Raw genomic sequence first — 22382 nt, 5'->3', positions numbered from 1 at the left:
CGTTTGAAGAGAATGGGAGAGCGTGGTGGTGAATGTGTGAGTGTTATGCGAGGGATCAAGACAATGTTGCCGGCATGAGGTCCAGTGGCTATTTCAGCTTCAAATACATATCTTTGAAAAGAGCGTACAATCAACCGTGTCCCGTTGCAGAGACCACTTTGGGTGTGCAAGTTTCTCAAAAGCATAATTGGGCAACCGACTTTGAGTTTTAGCAAGTGTGGTGGGAGGTCGGATGGATTCATGGAATTGAGCAGCTCTGGTGGGTATGTGATTTGATTCTCTGGATCATCCACAGTATCTGCGCTCGGGAATACGTGGATGGTGCCTGGGAAATGGTCGAGTATCAGATCGTTGATCGCTGAAACGTCGACATTTTTTGGAGTTAGAATGGAGCGACTGATGAGGTAATCGCGATCCACGTGTGGTGCGTCAAGGCTGCCGTAAATGGCTTCGATGAGCGATTTAAGCACTGCTGTACGATCTGCGAGCGCGACGCATTTGGTATCACTGGAAGGACCTATTACCATATACTTTACTGTGAGTACTACCGCTTAATAGTAAAAAACATGCAAAGTAGAAGAGAGGATACAATGTTGAGTACCTGGCAAAAGTCAACACCAAGGACCATAATTTTTCCACCAAATGGAACATCGGCAAGCGCGGGATCGTCATGTCTCATGAGATTTGGATACGCTTGTACGTATACGTTGATACTTGTATTGATACTGGTGTCCAGCGTGTTTAAAGCGATGACACTATTCATATGATGAAGGACGTGAAATGAGCTTCATCTCGTGTTAATGAAGGTTATCCCCTTGAGTCTTTCCTCGATGCGATACCCGTCTACTCACATAGTCATACATTCATGTAGAACAAATTTTCTGATCTGGAGGAGCCACACATTTCGGCGCGTCATAAACGTGAGAGAGCAATCTGATTGGATAGATTGAACTGGCTCAAATGCCGTGTTCATTACTACTATGTAACCGTGCGGCCGCAGCAATCATGGGGCTCTTCTGCCTCCTCATCAACTTTTCTAAACCAAAGCTATTCAACGCGAGTATCATTGGAACGGATTAAAGGATCGAAGAGTGAATGGTTTTAATTGTGAGTGAGAGGAGTGTATGCAACCGCTTGTGAGTATACCAAGTTCCGTTATCTCACTTTCTTTCTTTTTTGACACAAACCTGCTTCTCGTCTTAACCTGGTCCATCTCCCCCTCACGTTGGCTCTCAAAGCACAAATGCAAGTGTAAGTACAATATGGAAAATGTGAAGTGTACTTTGAGGTTTTGCGCGTGGATGTGATATACGAAAGAAGATCTGAACTTCAACGTGTCTAAAGAAGTGTGTGTACAGCATACAGCTGCTAATTTTATCCTCCTTTCTTCTCTGCTACTACTGTAGGATTCTGACTTTTTGAAATGGTTGGTTCGTTTTGTTTTTGCACCCCACCCTTAAGCACACGCAACAACTGTAAGTACGGTAGGGAATGAAGTGTGAGCATGGGCTGGAGAGAAGTCGAGTGTCTGTTGGGGGTGCTGATGCCATGACGTTTCAAAAGTAGCTGCATTTTTGGAACAGTCTGCTTATGGTCATTCTTCTTTTCTTTCTACTTCAGGTTTCGCTTTATGCTGGTTGGGTTAATCTTATCCGGCGGACAAGTAACAGATAGTAAGAAAGGGGATTCGAACATTGGTAGATGAGTAGGATGGCCTGGGTGCTCGGAATTGACGTGTCAAAGGTGTGCAGTGTGCGCAGCAGCGTGACGGGAAAGGGTTCCTGACCATGACGTGTGCAGTATGGCAGTCTCTCAAAAAATTTTCCTTTTTGAACTCAAGGCTCTCTTCCTCCAAGTCAAGGATGTCATGATAGTAAGTATAGCTGGAAAGGATTTTGTGCTTGTGTTTGTCTTTGCGTGTTTGAAGAACCAGGAAGATGTGTGCCGTGACATGTCAAAAAGTGTATGCAGCTGCTCATAGATGTTTTCTTTTTTCTATTAGAGGATGGCTCTGCGGTGATCTGTTTGGACTTGGATTGGCTTAGACCCCATCTCTCTCTGTCTATAACTTTGATGTAAAACGACAAAACAAATGTAATTATAGCTAAATCCAGCTTGGGATGGAGGAGGATGGGCATGCCGTGTCAAAAAATAAAGATAGCACAGTGTGTGAAACCCTCTAATGATCTTTTTCTCCAGCTAGAAGAAGTGTTTTTGTCTTGGCTGTGATTCTCTGCTCTACACTGGCCGGGTGTTCGGTTCTCCTGTGTCTCATCGTAGAAGTATGGGTAAGTATAGCGCGATAGAATTTTTTGTGTGCGTGTGTGTGTTTTTTAATAATTTCCCATTATCTGTTCGTCTCTTTTGTTTCTCAGAATGGTGATAGTGCACAGACACATCCACGCTGGTCAAGATTGATGCTCTACTGCCATCCCGCTCCTGGAAGCCGACCTGTCAAGTAGTCCATCGGCTGTGGTCAAGATCTATCCATCCATCTGGACGGTGGCGTGTGCTTTTTGCTTTGACTTGGACCTGAGGAAGTCGTTAAAAGCCTCATCTTCTTCTTTGCGTTCTTTATATATTTTATACCCCCCTCCCCTCCTTCCCCTTGCTCTGACCCAGGAAGTCATTAAAAGCGTCTATTGCGTTCTTAATATAGTTTATCCCCCTCCCCTCCCCTCCCCCTTTGCTTTCTTTCACAGTTCCTAGTAGCCTCTGTCTCGACCCATCTTCGGATTTTGCATCGTTTCACGCGAACGGCTGTTTTTTTTACTCAGGCAGCCTCCGGGCGTAAGTCCTGCTTTTAATTTTAAATTCCCCGTGCCCACGGGTCGAAAGTGCGGCCGAGGTCCCCCATGAATTTGGGGAATGCTATGCGTAAGTATTTGCTTGTCTGTGAATTTACATGGATGAACCGAGGTTCCTTTTTTGGATTTTTCAGCTAACTTTTAAAGATTTTAATAATATAGATAGATAGATAGATAGAAGATGCTGTAATTCGTAATAAAAATTGTTGCGTGTTCAATCCTTTCTTGTTATTTTTTTTTCCTTTGAGAATGCTTCTTCTCAAAAGTGCGTTTCGCCAAGTTGCTTCCACCTGCAGCCGTCAACGGCAATGTGCAACTCCTATTAGCAGGATGACGACTCGCATTATCAGAGTTGGGGTTATCCACCATTTCCGATTTAGCACTTGTCAATCGCTCATGAGTATGCTATGATAGGAAAGTCCTTAATCTTTTTCGCAGTAGTATGGCTGATTGCGGATGTCCCTTTTCCATCTAATAGCAAGAACGGTGTACACCAAGGAGCATGAATGGCTGACAGTTGACGGTAATGGCCTTGGTACTCTTGGAATAACCGACTATGCTCAAAAGTAAGCTTCTTCGTATCTCTACAGTATTCGTACCACTCGTAAATAAAACAATAAACAACAATTATAGATCGCTTGGTGATGTCGTTTTTGTCGAAACACCCATCATTGGCGACGTGGTCAAGAAGGGCGGTTAGTATACCTTCTACATAGAATTAGTCCTGCTTCCCCGTTACTCCCCGCGGGCGATGCAACACAGGATGATAAGCATTCGTACTAATATACCACATATCTTGTTAATTTTGAACTTAATAATACAGATCAAATTGGTGCCATTGAATCTGTCAAGGCTGCTAGCGACATTTACACGCCCGTCTCGGGAGAAATCATCAATGCCAACGAAGAGCTTACGGATTACCCCGCGTTGATCAACAAGAGCCCCGAAGATGAAGGTATATTTCTGGGAAAAGAAACAACTGTATTAGGTGTGAGGATAAGTGAGAGTATATATGCTCGTGTGTGTTGCTATGATGTGTATGTGATTCCTTTAATGAATGAGTGCGGAAGATGTGTAAGGGGGAAAGAAATTTAGTATTAAATGTACATATCAATAGGGTGGTTTGTCCAAATCAAGCTGTCAAACCATGACGAAGTGGAGCAGCTAATGGACGATGTCGAGTATGCTGCTTTTATCGAAGCAGAGCATCCTTGTGAGCCCGAAAATCAATAAGATAAAAAATAAAAACAACTGGTAACGGGAGCATGCTGTATGCTGTTTCGGTTTCTATCGAGCCAAATCCAACGCGGATTTAGGTTCCCAGAAAGCCTAGAAGAATCAAAGTTTGAGCAATCTTTTTCGACCCTTTGAATATGTAGTGTATACATGTGTACGTTGTGTATATCTCCGATCCTGATAAACCGGCGCATCTTGTAACTTTATGATGTCCGGGGAACAAAGAATCGTTTTCGTGCGTAAAAGGAAGACATGACTATAAGAACAAGTTCTCTTACTTACAAGATCATCCGAAGCAGTAACCATCATCATATACTGTGGATTGAATCCGACCGCTCGAATATTTCCGGCATGCGGCGTTGTTAACGTACACATAGGCCGATTGTCGTGGATAGGACCTGCCACATTCGCAGGATTTTCTAAATCCCATATATGAAGATCTCCATCTCGTCCACCTATTTATAGTACAGTTGAATGAGTTAAATAAAAACGAAATTTGGATTTGATTTGTGATGTATATATTCTTCCTCACTACCGCTTTTTACCTGCAAACACAAATCGACCGTCTGGAGCGAAGCCCGCTTCTTCTCCATATGAGGTCTCCAAAAGACGCGAATGACCACTTAACCGCTGCTTTACATGGCCCTCAAACGCATCAATGAGATAATTGGTCTGTCCAACCGTGCTTATCAATATGCTCTTTCCAGTATTTGAGAATTTAAGCCCTGTCCAATCTGGGATGCCATCTGGGTAGTAGTAGTCGTCGCGTAAATTCCATGTTGCAAAAGGACCCTACAAGCAAACAAAAAATAAAGGATTTTAAGTACATCATATATCTATTTAGTCCCTACCTCAAATTTAAAAGGAGGCTTTCTCTTACAGATTCGTAATTTCGTAAGTCGTATACTTTGACAGTTCCTGAGTTAGTGCCCACTGCAAATACTAGGCCAGCAGGATCAAATGCAGCGGTGGGACGACCAGTCGTGGTGACAACTCCCTGAAAATAATGTTTTATTAGCAATGTGTCCTTCTTTTACACTACTAATCCGCTAACTATACTATCCAGTTACTCTCTGATGTACCTGACAAGCCGACGATCGCAAATCCCACAATCGTACAGTATTATCCAAAGATGCTGACAATAAACTATCGTCTAAAGGTGACATTTCTAACGACACCACCCTTAATCACAGAGCAAGAGTTAATAACGCGTAAAGTGTCTATTCGTCGTACTCGACCACGGTACCTTTGTTTATGGCCTCGAAAGTAGCGGATATACTTATTATCATGTAGAGACAGGTAACGTAGCGTATCTACATATCCCATCACAGAGGCAAAAAAAGACGCGTCAGTGTTCTTGTTCTTACTCACAGAAAGAGAGCTAGGCTTCATACCATGTTATTACTAACTTACCATCTTCTTTAGTGGAAGCATATACAACATTGCTGCTTGCGTGTGTAAATCTTGCCAAATTAACGCCATACTTTTTACTAAAAAGAGTCGATCGCTTTCTGATTGCATCCACCAACTTTTTGTTAGACTTCTCTTTTTACCTGGCGGGTTGACTAGATGCCCTTAGAAAAGACTTACTCGCCATCCTTGCAATCATATACATTTAAGCTCTCGTCTTGTGCTGAGGTAACACATAGATCGCCCGTGTCATTAAAACATATCGATGTAATGGGTTTCTGATTATCTTTGAATGTTTTGGTTGCTTTGAAATCTTTTAATAGCGTTGTTGATATGGGAATTTCCATGTTGAAACAATAGCAGAGGAGAAAAGTTCGTGTCGACGGGGCATTAAAAAATTGAGGGACAAAACCTTCGATAATTCATATGGATCAGCTCGCTCTAAAAACACAGACATTTAAAGTGTTTATATTTTGCATAAACTGACTGGCTGATGTATCAAAAAGAAGCGTATGAAACATTTCAAGACATACCTGATTAGTAGCATCATCGGTACGCGATGTCAAACATAGCTTTTCACTGATGCTACCGTAACAGACCCGTATCACTATATTTAACGGTAGCAATTTGGAGGCGACTTGTATACAGTGTTCTTATACCATTTGTATTATCTATATAGCAGTGGATTTTAGTTGTAGATGGAAGGATGTGCATAAAGTCAGCAAGCTTCGACCGAAGCAGAAGCAGAAAAAGTATGCTTTGTCTAGTACTGCTGCAACAAAAACTGTAGTAGAGTCGTCTATTTGAGATAGACCTTTGCTAGTACGAGGGAATCATTTCTATGCTAGTTTATACACAAACGTTTGTCACTGCTCTTCCGCGCTGCTCATACTAGTATCTTTGTCATTGCCTTGTACTAAAAAGTACTTGGAGTATGTGGTTTTTGCAGCGACTTACAACTCATTGCATCTATTCCGAGAATGCGACATACAAACTCTTTTTTTTATCAATATCTCTATTTTCCTCTACGTATCAGGATACCTACATACGTTTGTATGCTACGGTGATGATAAGGTACTAGAAAAACATTCCCCAACATATGTATGGACATATCCCTACCGAGTCAGTAAAACACGATTTGCATAATGTGCAACATATGAAAATCGAGGACGGTTAAAGCCGAAGGAGCATGAGTTCACAAACGAAGTATCGATGAACGTAACTTGTCATATAGGTGTAGTAATACCAAGGCCAAGAGCAACGCCAAAATAAAAAAACTGAGTGTGATACTGTGAAGGGTGAGTAAAAGGTAATTTTTGAAGGCAATTGTCTTTAACCCTTCTCTTTTTCTTCACAACACCATGCAACGTGCCCAATCACGCCCACGCCTGGAACGCCACATGGCAACCATATTTGACGATTCAGCATTTGCTGATTTGTCACTCGACGTTATTCATCCTACCCATCCATTCAGCATGCGGTTCGAGGTCCATAAGAACATTGTCTCGCAATCTCCGTTCTTCCACAAAATATTGAACAACGTGAACGAACTGCACAGCCACACAACTATTTACGTTTACGATAAAGACAGCGATAAGAACAGCGACACTGAAGCAAATCCTCTCCAAAAAGTTGAATCAAAAGTGCTAAAGATCGATTTGGCTGGGGCATTACTTCGTTGTGGATTTGTACTGACACCATTCCAGCTCATCATTCGTCGCAAATGGCAACGCCCTGAAGTACCGTCGCCGTCTTTGTCAATACCATCACAAGTACCAACAGAAACAGCAGAAGAAACTGAGCAACAACCGTCAGGTGGTACGGTCAAGCCGCTTGCAAACTACATTCTCTCCTCTCACATTCGATTCGCATTACGATGGATGTACGCATATGACCGACAAGAACTCGTTCAAACGTTGGAAGACCAAGATACCTTACGTGTTCTAGTCATGGCTATACTGTTCGGACTGGACGACTTAGCAACATCATGTGTGGAAAAGTATATCGAACAGCAGCTGTCCATGGAGACGATTATACGCGACCTGGAACACATTAGTCAACTGCCACGAAGTCATCACGCGTACTTGCAGCTTAGGGACGCGGCACTATTGCTACTGTTGCGACACGGTCCAGACGAACCAGAAGTTTTGAGCGAGCTGCCAGTCGATTACATGGCCGATGTTCTTAACGCGGATATGCTGTTTGTTGGATGCGAGTATGATCGATATTGTCTCATTCGCGAAGTATTGTCTCTGTTCATGCGATCCGTCGGAGAAATCACTTGGACAAAGAACGGCCCTGTGGATCAAGACCGCAAGCGCCTTTCTGGCTTTGTCAAACCGAAGCCAATTACAGCCGTTGACATCCGTTCAAGAAAACGAAAGCGCATACCATCGAATGAATTCGCGTCAGATTACACCTCTCCTCATCGTGCCAGCAAGCTTGCCCGTCTCAGCTTTTCAGCTACAGTCCCTTTCAAAAGCTTGGCTGAAGATGCATCATCAGGTGGTATCATTGATAAAGCAACGGTCCTTTCCCATTTGCTAAAAACGACAATCGATTACAGCAACATGACGCTTGACCAGCTCACCAAAGTTCACCGGGACGGGATCGTTGATGATGAAATCGTGTTTCGAGCACTATGGCAACAGAAACAGTTTGAACAACTTCTACTTCCTGCGATGCGTGGCTATAGCTACGACGACGATATCGATGAAGAAGATAGTGATGAACGACACGCAGCATTGAATGATTTCTTTGATGTCAGCGATTCGGACGATTATCGACGACAGATACTGCTAGGAACGGCCAAGTATCGATTCTGCATGACTATAACGTTGTCACCACCATGTACTGAAAATGGCTGGATCCGGGACGAAAACGTATCATCATCGAGGGCGGATGATGATGATGATGATAGCCCGGGTAATCCGGTGAACGAGGGGCATTCGCCTCCCAAAGAATTATTAGCGGAACAGCATGGCAATGTCGATGAACCAGAAGAAAATCAGGGAAAAGAGGAAATCGTGAACTTGGAGGACGACGATGAAATCGGCGATCATAAGGTTGGAGAACTCGTGGTTGGCTCGCCGCCACCCACAGAGCTACCAAAACAAGCATCATTTTCCAGAACTCTGAGCGACAATGATGACAACAATCCAGATACCCACGACGAGCAGTCGCATGACGTACACGACAACAACAGTGCACCACAGGCACATCGGTATGGCAAGCACATATACCAGGATGTCATTTGGCGAAAGACGTTTTATTCGCAACCTGAAGTGATCTGGGGCACAACGTACCGCATTCAAATTGAGGCCCAAGTGATTCCCCACCATCTATTGGTTATCCAAGACGACGACGACGATAGTGATACTAATGGAAGCAACATTAGCAGAGTTGTTAATGATGACAGTCAACGAGATACCCACAAAGACAGTCGGGTTTTGGTTTGTCGCTTTGAACTACAACGAGCGCAACTAGGCAGCAACAACAACTTCTCAGTGATGTCGGCGGCACACCATCACCAAAACAGAATACCCGCGCTATCACGGCAACCCACAGCTGGAATGCCTTCATCACAGCCAACAACGCCTGCTTCAAAAGTAGCGTTAGTGCCATCATCAGCAACACAACCATCCACGCTCCGTCGTCGCTGCTCAGCACCTTCCCAATTTACTTCAACCACTATCCCCAAGCAACCACGCATTCGATACACCATCCATTGCCTCAATCGACGGGAAGGTTTAATTGAAAATCATCGGGTAGATCCTGAAGACCGAATGTTGGTGGCAGTAACAGACATGAGTGAAGGGGAAGATAATTCCCAAACGGGATACGTCGGCCAAGTTCAGTTGGATGGATATGACCTCCGAGAACACATCAAGGTCGATACCGTTGTCTGCTTGGATGTGTTTGGATTCAACAAATATGTACAATAACCACTATTTTTCCTAGCGATTCCTTCTTACTTCAACACTGAACAATAAGGATGTTGTATATTAGTAGTGGTTGCTGTATAATTCATCATCATCTTTATCACTTTGCTTTGTGCCTGTATTCCTCCGTATATACTCTCAATTTATAATTCTTCCTTTCTGCTTGTAAATACTTTTTCTTCTTGGAAGCATATAAGCGATATTATCACAGTCTCTTGGGAATCGCTATTCATGGAGATCCTTTGATATACTTATGTCATCATTAAATTGTATTAAACTTCTTTGTGTCTACTAAGTCGATGAAAAACTGTATTTGTCTAAAATATGGAACCCCGGTTAGCTCAACTCTGTCAATGTTCACACCTCGAGTACAGTATGTCATTCAAAGCACTCTAGTTTTTATACACGAGACTGTATTCCTTCTAAGTATGTACTTTAAAGCATTTATGTCACTTCTTTTTACCGCTCAATATGACGTAGTCTGTAATAAAACTCGACGCTCCTTTAGCGCGCCTAAGAAAATAAAAAAATAAAACCTTGAGTATGGTCAACGAATATCAAGTGGGATTTTGACTCAACGAATTTCGCTTGTATTATGATACTGTAGTGTTTCTGTCGGTCAAGACGCCGAGAGTGAAAATTTATTTGGTGTAGCTTTCCCTATGATTTTGCCTAATAACATGTTTAATGCTGCTGCTGCTTCTTACCTTGTTATATTCTTTGAATAAAAATATCAACTGAGCTACTTCTTTCTTTGGCTTTTGTGCGTAATGATACTTTTCAGGACAAAGGTTGGCATCTTTTTATATTGGAAAAGCACATCAAAACTGCAGACGGAGCTGCTCCTGTGTGTACAGGCACGCATAAACCTTGGAGACTTACAAATGCATCATGCGTTACAGTCCTAACTTGACGACCGAATTGACAGAGCGCATGCTGACAGCGTAAGCATATATGGTGGTCCGTGTTCTCATCTTAGAAATATTGCTTAACCATTGAAAATCTGGACATTATGTTTATTTCTGTTAGCTTTTTTGAATTCCCTCACCCCAGGTTAACACTCATTGATAGGCGATCATTTTTAATGCAGTACTACTACCAGCATCCTCAACCACCTGAAAAGCATCTTTTTTATGCGGTGTGCGCTCTCGGCTGTCAATTTATGAACAAAACAAAATCGATGGAGGAATATGCGTTGGAGCGCAAAGTAGGACGACATTTACGAGAAAAAGCCATGGTAAAGGTCAAGGAGTTGGTCTTTCAGCGATCCAGTATCAGCGCGATACAGACACTGCTTCTGATGGCAATGCTTGCACCGAACTCAGATAGTGAAGGAACATCGGCCAACTGGTAAATTGATTTGAATATACGCCAAAAATAAAAGTCATTTTGAATACTAACCTAGAAATATATATACATACTGTCATGAATACCATGTTATTTTTTTTAGGTTAATACTAGGAGCGGTAATATTTAAATTGGGTTTAGGATGTTACAGCTTAATTTGTCATCAAGCGCTCTAACGGAAATCGTTTACCGGACCACGCATCAACGTGCTCACTGCATAGGCAATCCGCATGGTAAATTAATCATAGTCTTTATCTTCTATCATCAAGTCATTTATAACTTTGAAAGGAAGGAAATATCTGATGCATCATGATGAGTTATATTTGATCAGGGTCAAGATTTGGAGTTATTTCGTGATCCAAATCTACAAAGATTCCCAAAATATGAGCAAGAAACACGAAGACGACTAGCATATACTCTGAATTTGTGGGACAAGATTTCCGCGGCAGCAACTGGAAAACCGTTTATGATACTATCCGCGAGGAAGATTTCGATGTCGAACTGTCATCCGTCTATGAAAGCGCGCCAGACAACTATGACGACCAAGTTGGAGGAGATCGGGCTGTCATGGATAAATACTCGAGTGGTTGTATCCCACAGTTACTGATTGAGACTGATGCAGATATTCGTGAGCAACGGCCTATCTTCAATTCACATCTACAGATTATTCCTCTGGCACAGATGATTGGTCGTGTTCTCTTGTCTCTCTATATACCTACACAAAAGATGGTTGCTGCCGTCTCTCCCGCTAATAACTGGAATGGTATCGACATTGATGTAGTGAGCAATTTGGATACAGCACTCATTACATGGAGACAAGAAGCAGATATGAGAAAAACAGGGTTTCGATATGAAACCGGTATGTAATTTTCAAGTGCTTATTGATGACATCAACTGACAAAACAGTGCAGTTGAGTTTAACAACTCTAATTTTCTCTGTGGCTGTAGAAACGTTTGACATGTTTTACAACAATGCGTTGCTGCTTCTTTATCGACCACTTATTTTATCAAGACAAACGATGTTTGACAAAAGCCAGTTGTTGAGCTTTTGCACTACGATCGCCATAAATATTATCGACTTTTTGGATCAGACACCAGTAATGGGTATGCCGTGTATGAAAGATTAGTAAGTGCTATGTACCGTTGTAATAAGAAAACAATGATCAGTGCTTATTTTTGCCTCTTTATTTCCTATGATAATAACAGCTTCTTGTTTTCTTTAAATTGCTATTAGCACGGTCGCGCAATGTGCCACTGTTTTCTTGCGAAATTACAATAGCGAGGACCTGGATACTCAGTTGCAGGCACGTAGAAATTTGCTACGATGTGCAAATTTGTACAGAAAAGATGATGTAGTCAACCAATGTCAGAACGCAGTAGTCCTTGAACAGCTTGCTAGCCAATTGACATTTGAAGATTCCTCAACGTTAATCAGACAAAGGGCAGCTATACAAGATAAACCATCACTTGGGATCCACCACCACCGTTAGCAGCACATCAATTTCCAATATTACAACATCAAGCTCATCTTCTTCACAACAAGAAAAAGAGCCTTCTCTACTAAGACTTGATTTTCTCCTGGCAACGCATTCAAGAGCAACAAGTCGGCCCAGAATCATCATCACGAGAAGTGCAGAGTACTCTAGATCAACTTGTGTTAGATAACTTTTTGAATCGAGAGCCATTTGATATGTCGTGATACTCATGCACTCAAATGGAATTGTAAGATACTTAATATAACTTGTACATCCTCATGTAAAGCAACTTGTGCACATAGTGCGCATTAAAAATCTATAAGGCTCAGACGGTTGATTGAACCCCAGTCGTCTGACCACATGTTTTGATGAATTTTTTTTGTTGCCTTCTTAATACTCGAAAAAGTCAAAATGTCAACTCTTGTTCGTGTGAGTAAATGGTTGATATTCGTCAAGTTATTTCTCACTCTCAATCTTACTAGCACTTTGTAAAATATAGCAACAAGTCTGTAAATGCACACGTTCTATAGCCAAACGACAGTATTCAAATGCACGACCACATTCTACGGATTCTTTACTAACGCCTGTGGCTGCCGACATGATTGGTACACCTGATCCCGTTTCCAATTTACGACCTGTACGCTACTATGTCGCGCCTAATGAATCGGAAGCCGTATGTTGATTATTCTTTCACATAAATTCAATTCTTAAACCATATATGTAGCTTCGTGAGCAACGAGATAACCTGAAAATCTTTGTTGCTTTATGCAGGAAAAGGAATGGCGAGAACTACGCGAACGAGTGGACGAATTCAACCAGAAATTTTGGACGAACAACAATACAATGTTTGTGGACGCCAAAGCCGAATATGAAAACAACTGTAAGCTACACAAGGACTGAGCTCCTTGCACACTGCAGATAGACAGATATCTGTGAATTAAGATAAATTGACGCATCAGGTACCATTATATAGTAAAACAAAACGGAGAGCACGTAACACCAGAAGCACTGTCAATATTCTACAAGGACTTTTTGGATAAGGCATACGAACGACAAATGGAATATAATAGAGAATGGTGGAAGTTGAATGTAGGCCTGCTTTACCCTGGGATGAAGGCTGCCATTCGATGGCTTACACAATCCAACAAGCAAGTAGCAGCTGCTTCTCAAAAAAAAACTAGTTTCTGGGAAAAGAGCTTTGAATCATAGAGAAAATGCACAGGCTTTTGTATGTGCTAAAAGCATTAAAAGAAGGATACCGTATACATATCTCGTCTGTTATGTTTTATTTTGTGCACACTCATTGTTGCTTTCCGATCTATGTTACACAAACCTTTTCAATTGTTGGTAACTTCGCTTCCGCCCCTGCAACCTTTCATTCTCTCTTTTTTTTTGTTGCTGAAAGCCTCAAAGAACATGACAATCAACGAACTTGATATTGAAGACTGCGTTCAAACAGGTTGTCTCGCTCACGGCAATTTGTACCATACAGTGTCTGCTCAAGATCGAAGTTTGATCCAAGAGCGATTGCTTGATTACTACGATCGCGAAAAACGAACGAATATGCCTTGGCGTAAACCAACGCGTACCGATCTCGACTTTGAGGTTAGCGATCACCTGTCATTTTATATAGTTTGGCTCCCAAGGACGAATAGATACCTAATATTTTTGCGCAAACACAACAACAGGCTCTCAGCCAAAGAGCATATGAAGGTATATGCTATATATTATGCTTGCTTGGAAGATAAAGAAAAAAGCATGTTGCCATTATGGCGTCTGACACGTCCTCTCCCTTTCCCTTTTTATAGTTTGGGTGAGCGAAATCATGCTGCAACAGGTAAACGAGAGGATCCAAAATCTTGATACCTTGAAAGTATCTCTGTATAGATTGGTTGATAGAAGCATCGTAGACGCAAGTTGCTACTGTCATTGAGTACTACAAGCGATGGATGACAACTTTTCCAACGATGCAAGCATTGGCGAATGCCGATATTGAGGTACAAATTCAATTTATCTGATTATTGTTCCACAGGATACTGTACAAATAACCTAAAAAGAACATGTATTTAGAAAGTTAACGAGCTATGGGCAGGATTAGGCTACTACTCTCGGGCACGTCGGTTATGGGAGGGTGCGCAAAAAGTGTGCAATGAATTCGATGGGTCTTTGCCAAACAATGCTGACGACTTGCAAAAACACATCTCTGGTGTTGGACGGTATACGGCTGGTGCTGTTGCATCCATTGTGTTCAACCAGTGTGTACCTGTCGTTGACGGTAACGTAATCCGTGTTATTGCTCGTCTGCGTGCCATTGGTGCCGATCCTAAGAAATCCAGTACTGTCGAGTTGTTTTGGTAGGAAACGGTTCCATAGCAGATGCTAGACTTAGACTCTGTTACTTATGTGAATCAAATACCCCTATAAGGGAAATTGCTGCGAAATTAGTATCAAAGGAAAGGCCAGGCGATTTTAATCAAGCGTTGATGGAGCTAGGTGCAACTGTTTGCACTCCACAGAATCCTCAATGTGGATCTTGTCCTTTACAAAGCAACTGTTATGCTTTTACACAACGAGACGTCTATTCACGATTAAAAGCAGAGAAGTTCTGGGAACAAAAGAAGCGCAAACGGGAGGAAATGGAACATGGTAAGTTAATGTTTCTTTTTACCTTGCTTGTTTTACAACGCTCATTGATTTACACCACGATTGTCTTTAGAGTGCGCTCATTGCCCTGAAATACAAACAGTCTTGCGCGAAGACGAAGATTATGCTGTCACTAGGTATGATATTGCATTCAGAAAACATAACATTTAGATTGAAATATGCTTCAATAGATATCCGGCAAAGCCAGAAAAGAAGAAGGCTCGAAATGAAGGTTAGAATATTTTAAAAGAGAAAGTACGGGAAGATCAAGAGGACTAGCTGTGCATCTTTCTTTCTGACCTTTTTTTACATTGTTATTAGAATGCGCAGTCTATATCATCCAACTTGATTCGAAGTTCTTGATTTCCAAAAGGCCGGATACGGGATTATTGGCAGGGCTATGGGAATTTCCAAGCTTAGAATTGGGAAGTTTGACCACAACTTACAATGAACGAGCAGTCAAGGCAAGCGACTATCTATGCGAACGTTATGACCTGGACATCACTGCAAAGGGAGCAGTATCACAGAGACAGGATCTTGGAAACGTTGTGCATCTTTTTTCCCATATTCGCAAGGTGTATCATGTCGAATGGATCCATGTTTCGGAGGGAACTGTTGTGGATGACAAAGAACAAGTCAAGTGGGTCACTAGCGATGAGTTGAAAACTTCACCTATTCCTACAGGGCTAAAAAAGGCCCTGGCATTGTTGGAAAAGTTTCAAAACAAAAAGGTAAGAGATTTCACATGGACCTTTTCTCTTCTCATTCGGTCCCCCTCGTCATTGGTTTGATATTGATATACCAAATCATATGTCATTAATACAGACCACAACGGCGACAAAGGCGAGCAAAAGCAGTACAAACCCAACAAATGCTAAAAAGAAGAAGACGACTGCAGCGCCGAAAACAGCGGACATCAAATCATTTTTTGTCGCTGCTGCCAACAAGTCCTAAGGTTACAATCTATTAGCACAACATCTTGCTCCCATCACCAAAACTGTAATGTACCTTATACAACTTAGTTTTCGTATCCACCCAACACACGAAATCATATTCATTACCTTTACTCTTATGTACATATACGGCATACACTTACCGTATTAATTGAGGGTTTATCTTGTTGAGTGTGAAATTAAACGGGGAACCGCTGTATATATTCATATTTCCTTCGATTTATTATTGCTGGCAAATTGCCTATCATAAAGGATGTTGCCACTTTGCCATCTTCACCTAAATGCTGTTTGAACTGCAAAAAACGGAGTCTGGCTGTAGGTGAATTGATATATGTGGCGATGATCCCAAAATATCTGCATCTGCACAGATACATACTTTAAGGAGTGATGTGCTGCATAGACGCAATCATGCATAATGATCTTCATTTCCACATATACGACGCAGAATACAGAGAAGGTATGAGATTTCTTCTCCAAGAAATACATTAGCTGTCAGCACATTTAGAATAATAGTATTTATATTCAACATTTGTGTAATGGGCTGTCAAGTTAATAGGTAGAGAGTATCATCTGTAGTGTTACTTTTTCGTCAACTTTTTCAATATAAATATATAGCCAGATGTGCTCAATTGATGATCCTTGTGTGGCGTAATAAGGAAGGGCTGGGCTTGATTTAATGCATATGGTTTTTACTTCTGTATCATAGGAAGTTACAATGCAGTATGCTCTACAGATGGCGTTACATTTCCTAGCCCCTTTTACCTTGCAGAGGTAGAATTACAGTCAGTCTTTTAGTATAAAAGGCTCGTTTTTCTACAGAACGCTTTTGCTCTATATCAAATATTTTTGTGATCCTCACTCATTGTAAGTCATCTTTTCTTAATTTCACTACTATGTACCTTTAAATCTATTCAACTACCATAATTTATATGTACACGCTTATAGTAAACAAGACAAACATGGTTCAAGTTTTCTCTCTCCAACGCCTTTCTCTTTCCGTGGTTTTGGCCTCAATGCTGGCTTCCGTGCTGGTTTCTGCTGATGATAGTGGCACTTGTATTGCTACTGGGAATGTTTGTGATCCTCGTAGTCAAACTCCTTGCTGCTCCGGTTGGCCATGCGAACATGATATGTTGGGAAAATTTGAATGCGTGGAATAGCTTATATGAGTGAAATGCAAAGATAAATGTTTTGCGCGCTTAAACTATCTTGTGCACCTTTTCATGAATAAAGTGGGTTGTAAAGTGTCATCAGCGTACACATCTCATTATTTGACAATTTCTCTTTAAACATGTTAGCAATGAAGAGTATAGGACAACAGATAATTTGTCATGCAAACACACAACAAAGAGTTTTCTCTTCAAAAAGTTAGGGCAATCGCAAACTCGCGACAAATTTCGCAGCGCCTGATATTGAGGAAGAACGTTCCTTTTTTTCAAGATGTGACAGTTAGCCCCTACTACTATATATACTCATCAATATCACTAATCGAATAAACGTTGTTCTCTTTCAGATAACAATCCCTTTCACACAAGAGTAGTACATGAGATATCTAAATATAAAAGTTGCACGTACTTAACGGTACTGTGATTTAGTTTCTGGTATTAGGATTTTGCCAATTTAGTAAATTCGGTTGGTGTTGCACCGAATAACCCGAAAAAGGGGTTCTGATCTGCATAGAGCGAATTCGTAGGAAATAAGGGTGACGAAAATCGAAAACTCCTTTCCTCTGAGTCAATATGCTTCATACTGGAAGAAGCAGAGGTCTTGGCTCCGAAACCACCGTGCCTTATTTTTCTAGTACTATTTAAGCAATTGTGTACTTCCGATTGCTGGTTCTTCCAGCTTACGTATCTGATAACTACTACACGCTAAGTTACAACAGCAACAGCAACAACTCTTAAATCACCACGAGTCAGGAAAAAAGGATGGTAAGAGAACGTTGACGTCTTGATCTCTGGTGCTGGACCACTTGGTCTGTTTTTTGCTTTACGGGTAACTATACATTACGCAGGATTGCATAAACAGTTATTTGAAATAAAGTACGCATTAACCACTGTTTTGTGTTATACGAGAATACAAATGCTAACTATCTATAAAGATATTACTGTATGCACTATTGGAAGGCTTGTTTGTTATTGGCAACACACGCCTCGTACGATTCGGGTTCTCGGCCAAGCAGTATCGGCAGACCGCGAACCACAGGGTTGGTGCGATTATAGGCCGCCAAGTAGTACGCCAGAGCATAAAAATTAAACATTTTCAAGTAGAAGTCATACAGCTCTTGGACAGGAATTTGCTTGTAAGTGATTTTTCGCCTCACGGCACCGGTCAGAATAGCTGCACGCTGCACCGGAGTGATAAGGTCACCAATGAGCTCATACGCGGCATCACCGTGTTTTTCCACCGGATCGAGCAAAACATTGACACCGACTTCAGCTATGTCTCGTGGGGAGATCCATTCTTGCAGTTCTTCCGGGCTAGCCGCATCAATAATGGCATCTTTGGTTTTGATCGAATCCACCACATAAAGAGTATCGGTCATAAAGTTCGTGGGTCGCAGAGAAACATAGCTACCGCGGTTCGGCAAGTTGAAGATTTTTTCCTCTGCTTGTTCAAGTACGTTGGTAAGAGCATAGGTTCGCCAAGGCAGCTCTATTGCTGAAAGGTCTACCACCTGCTTTACACCGGCGTCATATGCCTTTTGTGCAAGCTCGGTTTTGGTTTTTGCGTCGTCGGCGGTGCCCACAACGAGCAGAACAAGCGGGTGTGTCCGGAAATGGCGTTTTCAAATGGTGTCAAGTCGTTGAAATCGCCTTGAACCACGGTCGTATGGGCGTTTTTCTGCACCTTTTCTGGAGAACGAGCATAGACAGTGACGGATACGTCTCGTTTAATGAGTTCCCGAACTACAAGGGATCCAACTTTTCCAGTGGGTCCGGTAACGAAGATGCGTTCGGTTGACATTATTTTTCTATAATAATTCAAGGATGTAATAACGATAGCGGCTATGATATAGATGGAACTGTGAGAGCAAAGAGATAATGGGAGTACAGTACAGTTTTATGCACTGGAATTTTTTATACCTTACGCATGCTCAGCCTTTTGTGTAACATCCGTCCAGCTTGTCGCACTGAGATCAATGCATTTTTCATCAATTCATTACTGAGCAATCCTCCATGGCAACGAAATGGCTTTCTTCTTTAAGATGTGAACACGTAGGTTATCGTCCTATAAAAGTCAATCACCCTCCGTAATATACGTTTCTGGATATTCGAATGTGCTATTAAATACTTGCCGAAGAACGCACCGGTCATCTGTTAGTTGTAGTAACAAGGGTACAAATCATGCCGTGCTATCCTAAGAATTGAAGTTATTTTTCGCTGCCGTCCATCAAAACGAAAACGGAAACGAGTTTTACATATGAGAAAGTTTGCCGGAAAAGAAATGCTGCTAGTCGTCTTAAAAACGATAGAGGATCTTGCCTACATGTCGAAATAAAATGACCTAAAAACTAATCAATGCAGTTCCCGATCATTGTTAACACTTTAATTATTATTTCATTGTAAGCTCTCACATTACAGTACTGTAGTTGGAATCATTTCTTCAGAGGTAACAGAGTTTTTATATAGAATTAGAACCATGTATACATAATCAACATCAGTTATGCATATATAAAATATATATATTGTGTGGACTCGATGCTGTGAACAGCGCCGCGGTGGTATCCAAAAAATATGTAATTTTTATTATAAAATCAACGACAACCATGGATCATGAAGCAACTCCCCTGCTTAAACTGCTGCTATCTCTATAGTGCAAAGAGTGCTTCCTCAATTCTTATTATATATAGGGACGACTATTTTTTTCATATATACCATTCGTAATATCACACATGGATAATTTATAATGAGAACTGCGCAACGAGAATTGATAAATACTGTAATCGCGAAGAAAGAAAGCAGTAGGCAAGCAAAATATTACTGTACATTCTTTTTTTTTAAGATATACATTAACACATATTTTAATGATATAGCAGTTTCCAGGATTATGAAATGCCATAAAAATTTCGTATGGCACGACTACTGTTAGCTATATATTCCTTGACTCCTGCAAGTGAAATATGACCTGTCGATTCATACACTGCCGCTGTAAAAGTGACACGATTGGTTGTCAGAATTTTACAGGTATCGCGGACGGCATCCCCAAATATAGGAAACGCGGCAGCATCTATTCGGTAACCAGTATCTTCTATAGCACTCGTAATAGGCATTGGTGTCATCGCGCCAATATGTGTCGTCTCTTTGGTATTCTTCTTGTCGTCCGGCATCTGAGGGTTGCAGAGCTTAATTGGGCCGCCGGGATGAACACGAGGAAGCGACTGATCCCATTTTACATCTTGTTTGAGCATAGTCACCAGATCATCAATGGTTTCGTCCAAGACATCCAAATTGATGAGTCTTCTAGCGATATTCTTGAGCAAGCTTTCAAATCGATCCTTGAACGGCCGTACTTGTAATATCTTGTTGAGAAAACCGCGGTTTTGGAACCCTGGATACTGAGTGTAGTCGCCGTCAAGCATCTGAGATATTGGTAGTAAAGTCTGTCCAAACGTAGAATCCAAATCGGCCGGAACAAATATAAATTGAGTCGAATTATATCCGTTTTGGTACAAGCAGTAATTATCAGCCATGCTAATGAATCCGTCTGCAAAACCAATTATGATCTCTAGTGCCAAACTTGTTTCATTCAAGTAGATATATAATAGATATTATGAGAGTTTGTTTCTTGGTAGTCATGTATCCATATATTTTAAATATTTGATGATTATAGGATAGGAGATATACCTTCTAAGGACGCTTTCCATATCAAGATGTTGTTGCCACTCTCTGATTGTTTGCGGACTGTCGTCTGTAGGCGCTTGAGCAATAAATTCTATAAGTTCGGCAAGCGGAATAAATGAGCTGTCACCGAGCGATGGTTTAGCCTTAATCTTGTACTGTCCCTGAGCATAAGGATACTCTTTTGGATTGCTGATATTTTCATTGTCGTCATTACTACTGCTGCTGTTGTGATATCGTAAATCTGAGATATACTGTGTCGGTCTACCAAGAACTTTCACGGACTTGGCTTGATACAGGAACCCTTGTTGGTACTCGTTTTGGCCATACCCAAACTCGTTCTGTGGCCACGAATCAGTGTAAGCTTCTACCAACCCAAAGAGACCGATTGCTTGATCATTGATAAACATTCTAGAGAACAAAGTAAAGTTGTTTGATTTTTAATATAGCGATAGCACATTAACTCCTGACGCGGTTATATCATGAGTTACAGTACTCTGGCCGTTCATGATTTTTCGCATACACCACAGTACTTTCGGTCGGTACAATGAGGTACACAGTACATACCTGACATAAGAGAAAGATGAAGCAGGCATACCCAAAGACTCCAATACTCGATAAGCCAAATTTTCGCGTATATACGAAGGGTCGTAGCCGAAGGCACGCAGTTTGAGACGACGGTATCCATTCAGAGTTGCATCTGCTTGTTTGCGGATCTTTATATCATAGCTCAGTTTAGGTATGGATCGGGAGCTCCGCCCGGCAACCCTGAGCCTAACATTCGAGAATTCATGTATTTGGGAAGAGCTACATGCAGATTTACATTAGCTTATTTAAACAAATAGGAGCGAACAAAAAGCATATTTTTGTTCTTTTGGATGGACATATATAAGCTTCTTGTAATTTCACTTTTACCTAATGTAAAACATTCTGGCTGTTACTTTGATTTTCTCCATTCTATGTTCATGCATCGAGGCTATCTCAGCTGGGTCTGCAATAAAATAGATTGTTGGCACTTCGTCTGTGTAGTATTTGGTACGACGGTCCATCGTAGTAACAGGAGTTGGATCGACGCGATGGATTGCCGAGAGCGGCTTATAAAGTTGAGGCAAAGGACGGATAGGCCATTTGTTTTGTGTCCGATTGTAAAAGTCATGTGTCGGCTGACGGTACTTTCTCATCCGTTTTAAACGTGCAAGAAGGTCATCGTAGCCGTCATTTTCACGACGGTATTGCTGTGGTAGATGGAGTCGATGATCTCTTCGCCTGACAAAATGCTCGCGCTCGTCGATGGTAAGTGCCATTGCGACATCATTATTGCTGTTGCTGCTGCTGTTGCTGTTGCCGATGTGGGTTTTAACATAGTAGTAAGCGCCGCCATTAGCCATAGGCGCAATTCCACAGTGTAAAAGAGGTATTCCACGCACCCCAGGTTCCAAGGGATATGGCTTGTTGTCAACCATCACGGCCATTATTGAACTGCTGCTACTGCGGTTCTCATCATCACCATGCTCGGGATGAGAAATGACACAATAGCAGCTTTTATGATGATAATGACTTTTGAATTGTTTTTCTTCGATCACACCATGGCAAGGCAGCGAAAATCCAGTATCGTAGTGCAATTTGTACAAGCAGAAATAAAACACTGTGGCAACGACTAAACGTATTCATGAGTTTCCTTGGGTATGCTAACTCCTTATAGTGAAAAAGATGAGCAACAACTTCCTAG

The 22382-nt window shown here is 41.5% G+C and overlaps 8 protein-coding genes across 8 annotated transcripts; 5 read left to right on the top strand and 3 right to left on the bottom strand.

Annotated features, from left to right (window-relative positions):
* Positions 1-3263: 3263 nt before the first annotated feature.
* Positions 3264-4040, top strand: BDB00DRAFT_752851 (glycine cleavage H-protein; the record flags this gene model as incomplete). The annotated part of the gene is made up of 4 exons (XM_053118650.1): positions 3264-3373; positions 3441-3502; positions 3631-3762; positions 3925-4040. 4 exons carry the CDS (start codon positions 3264-3266, stop codon positions 4038-4040), a joined length of 420 nt encoding a protein of 139 aa, XP_052985865.1.
* On the bottom strand, positions 3763-6242 carry BDB00DRAFT_8535 (WD repeat domain 82-like protein). Its single transcript, XM_053125636.1, has 9 exons — positions 5987-6242; positions 5634-5894; positions 5457-5554; positions 5290-5356; positions 5126-5225; positions 4924-5040; positions 4589-4835; positions 4326-4498; positions 3763-4136 (listed from the first exon to the last, which is right to left on the bottom strand). Exons 2-9 carry the CDS (start codon positions 5798-5800, stop codon positions 4095-4097), a joined length of 1011 nt encoding a protein of 336 aa, XP_052985864.1. The 5' UTR covers positions 5801-5894; positions 5987-6242; the 3' UTR covers positions 3763-4094.
* A 1781-nt stretch (positions 6243-8023) lies between these two features.
* BDB00DRAFT_753133 (uncharacterized protein) lies at positions 8024-9397 on the top strand (the record flags this gene model as incomplete). Its single annotated transcript, XM_053118668.1, has 3 exons — positions 8024-8386; positions 8699-8870; positions 9120-9397. 3 exons carry the CDS (start codon positions 8024-8026, stop codon positions 9395-9397), a joined length of 813 nt encoding a protein of 270 aa, XP_052985863.1.
* Positions 9398-10285: 888 nt separating this feature from the next.
* On the top strand, positions 10286-11608 carry BDB00DRAFT_783084 (uncharacterized protein; the record flags this gene model as incomplete). The annotated part of the gene is made up of 4 exons (XM_053120358.1): positions 10286-10338; positions 10466-10744; positions 10963-10974; positions 11152-11608. The coding sequence occupies 4 exons, from the start codon at positions 10286-10288 to the stop codon at positions 11606-11608; spliced, it is 801 nt and encodes a 266-aa protein (XP_052985862.1).
* A 1451-nt stretch (positions 11609-13059) lies between these two features.
* On the top strand, positions 13060-13425 carry BDB00DRAFT_753280 (uncharacterized protein; the record flags this gene model as incomplete). Its single annotated transcript, XM_053118686.1, has 2 exons — positions 13060-13096; positions 13190-13425. The coding sequence occupies 2 exons, from the start codon at positions 13060-13062 to the stop codon at positions 13423-13425; spliced, it is 273 nt and encodes a 90-aa protein (XP_052985861.1).
* Positions 13426-13632: 207 nt separating this feature from the next.
* BDB00DRAFT_753195 (DNA glycosylase) lies at positions 13633-15650 on the top strand (the record flags this gene model as incomplete). The annotated part of the gene is made up of 8 exons (XM_053118677.1): positions 13633-13821; positions 13905-13929; positions 14134-14213; positions 14287-14570; positions 14642-14862; positions 14933-14996; positions 15051-15091; positions 15181-15650. The coding sequence occupies 8 exons, from the start codon at positions 13633-13635 to the stop codon at positions 15648-15650; spliced, it is 1374 nt and encodes a 457-aa protein (XP_052985860.1).
* Positions 15651-17928: 2278 nt separating this feature from the next.
* On the bottom strand, positions 17929-18779 carry BDB00DRAFT_880815 (uncharacterized protein; the record flags this gene model as incomplete). Its single annotated transcript, XM_053128040.1, is given in 2 exon segments — positions 17929-18489; positions 18501-18779. 2 exon segments carry the CDS (start codon positions 18777-18779, stop codon positions 17929-17931), a joined length of 840 nt encoding a protein of 279 aa, XP_052985859.1.
* A 1399-nt stretch (positions 18780-20178) lies between these two features.
* BDB00DRAFT_734237 (coth protein-domain-containing protein) lies at positions 20179-21810 on the bottom strand (the record flags this gene model as incomplete). The annotated part of the gene is made up of 5 exons (XM_053118360.1): positions 20179-20551; positions 20660-20834; positions 20871-21064; positions 21221-21460; positions 21569-21810. Coding segments are annotated over 5 exons (1224 nt in total), but the record flags the coding sequence as incomplete, so codon positions are not given.
* Positions 21811-22382: the final 572 nt, after the last annotated feature.

This window comes from Zychaea mexicana (assembly GCF_025766255.1).
Source record: "Zychaea mexicana strain RSA 1403 chromosome Unknown BDB00scaffold_1, whole genome shotgun sequence".
NCBI classification, from domain to species: Eukaryota; Fungi; Mucoromycota; class Mucoromycetes; order Mucorales; family Lichtheimiaceae; genus Zychaea; species Zychaea mexicana.
Note: the sequence above shows the minus strand (reverse complement) of the source record. Positions and strands in the feature narration are given on the sequence as shown.

Coding starts and splice junctions, on each gene's coding strand:
- BDB00DRAFT_8535 (XM_053125636.1), bottom strand. CDS start 5,800: ATGGAAATTCCCATATCAACAACGCTATTAAAAGATTTCAAAGCAACC. Junction 5,041..5,125: donor TGCGATCGTCGGCTTGTCAG/GTACATCAGAGA, acceptor CATTATTTTCAG/GGAGTTGTCACCACGACTGG. Junction 4,836..4,923: donor ACTTACGAAATTACGAATCT/GTAAGAGAAAGC, acceptor GTTTGCTTGTAG/GGTCCTTTTGCAACATGGAA.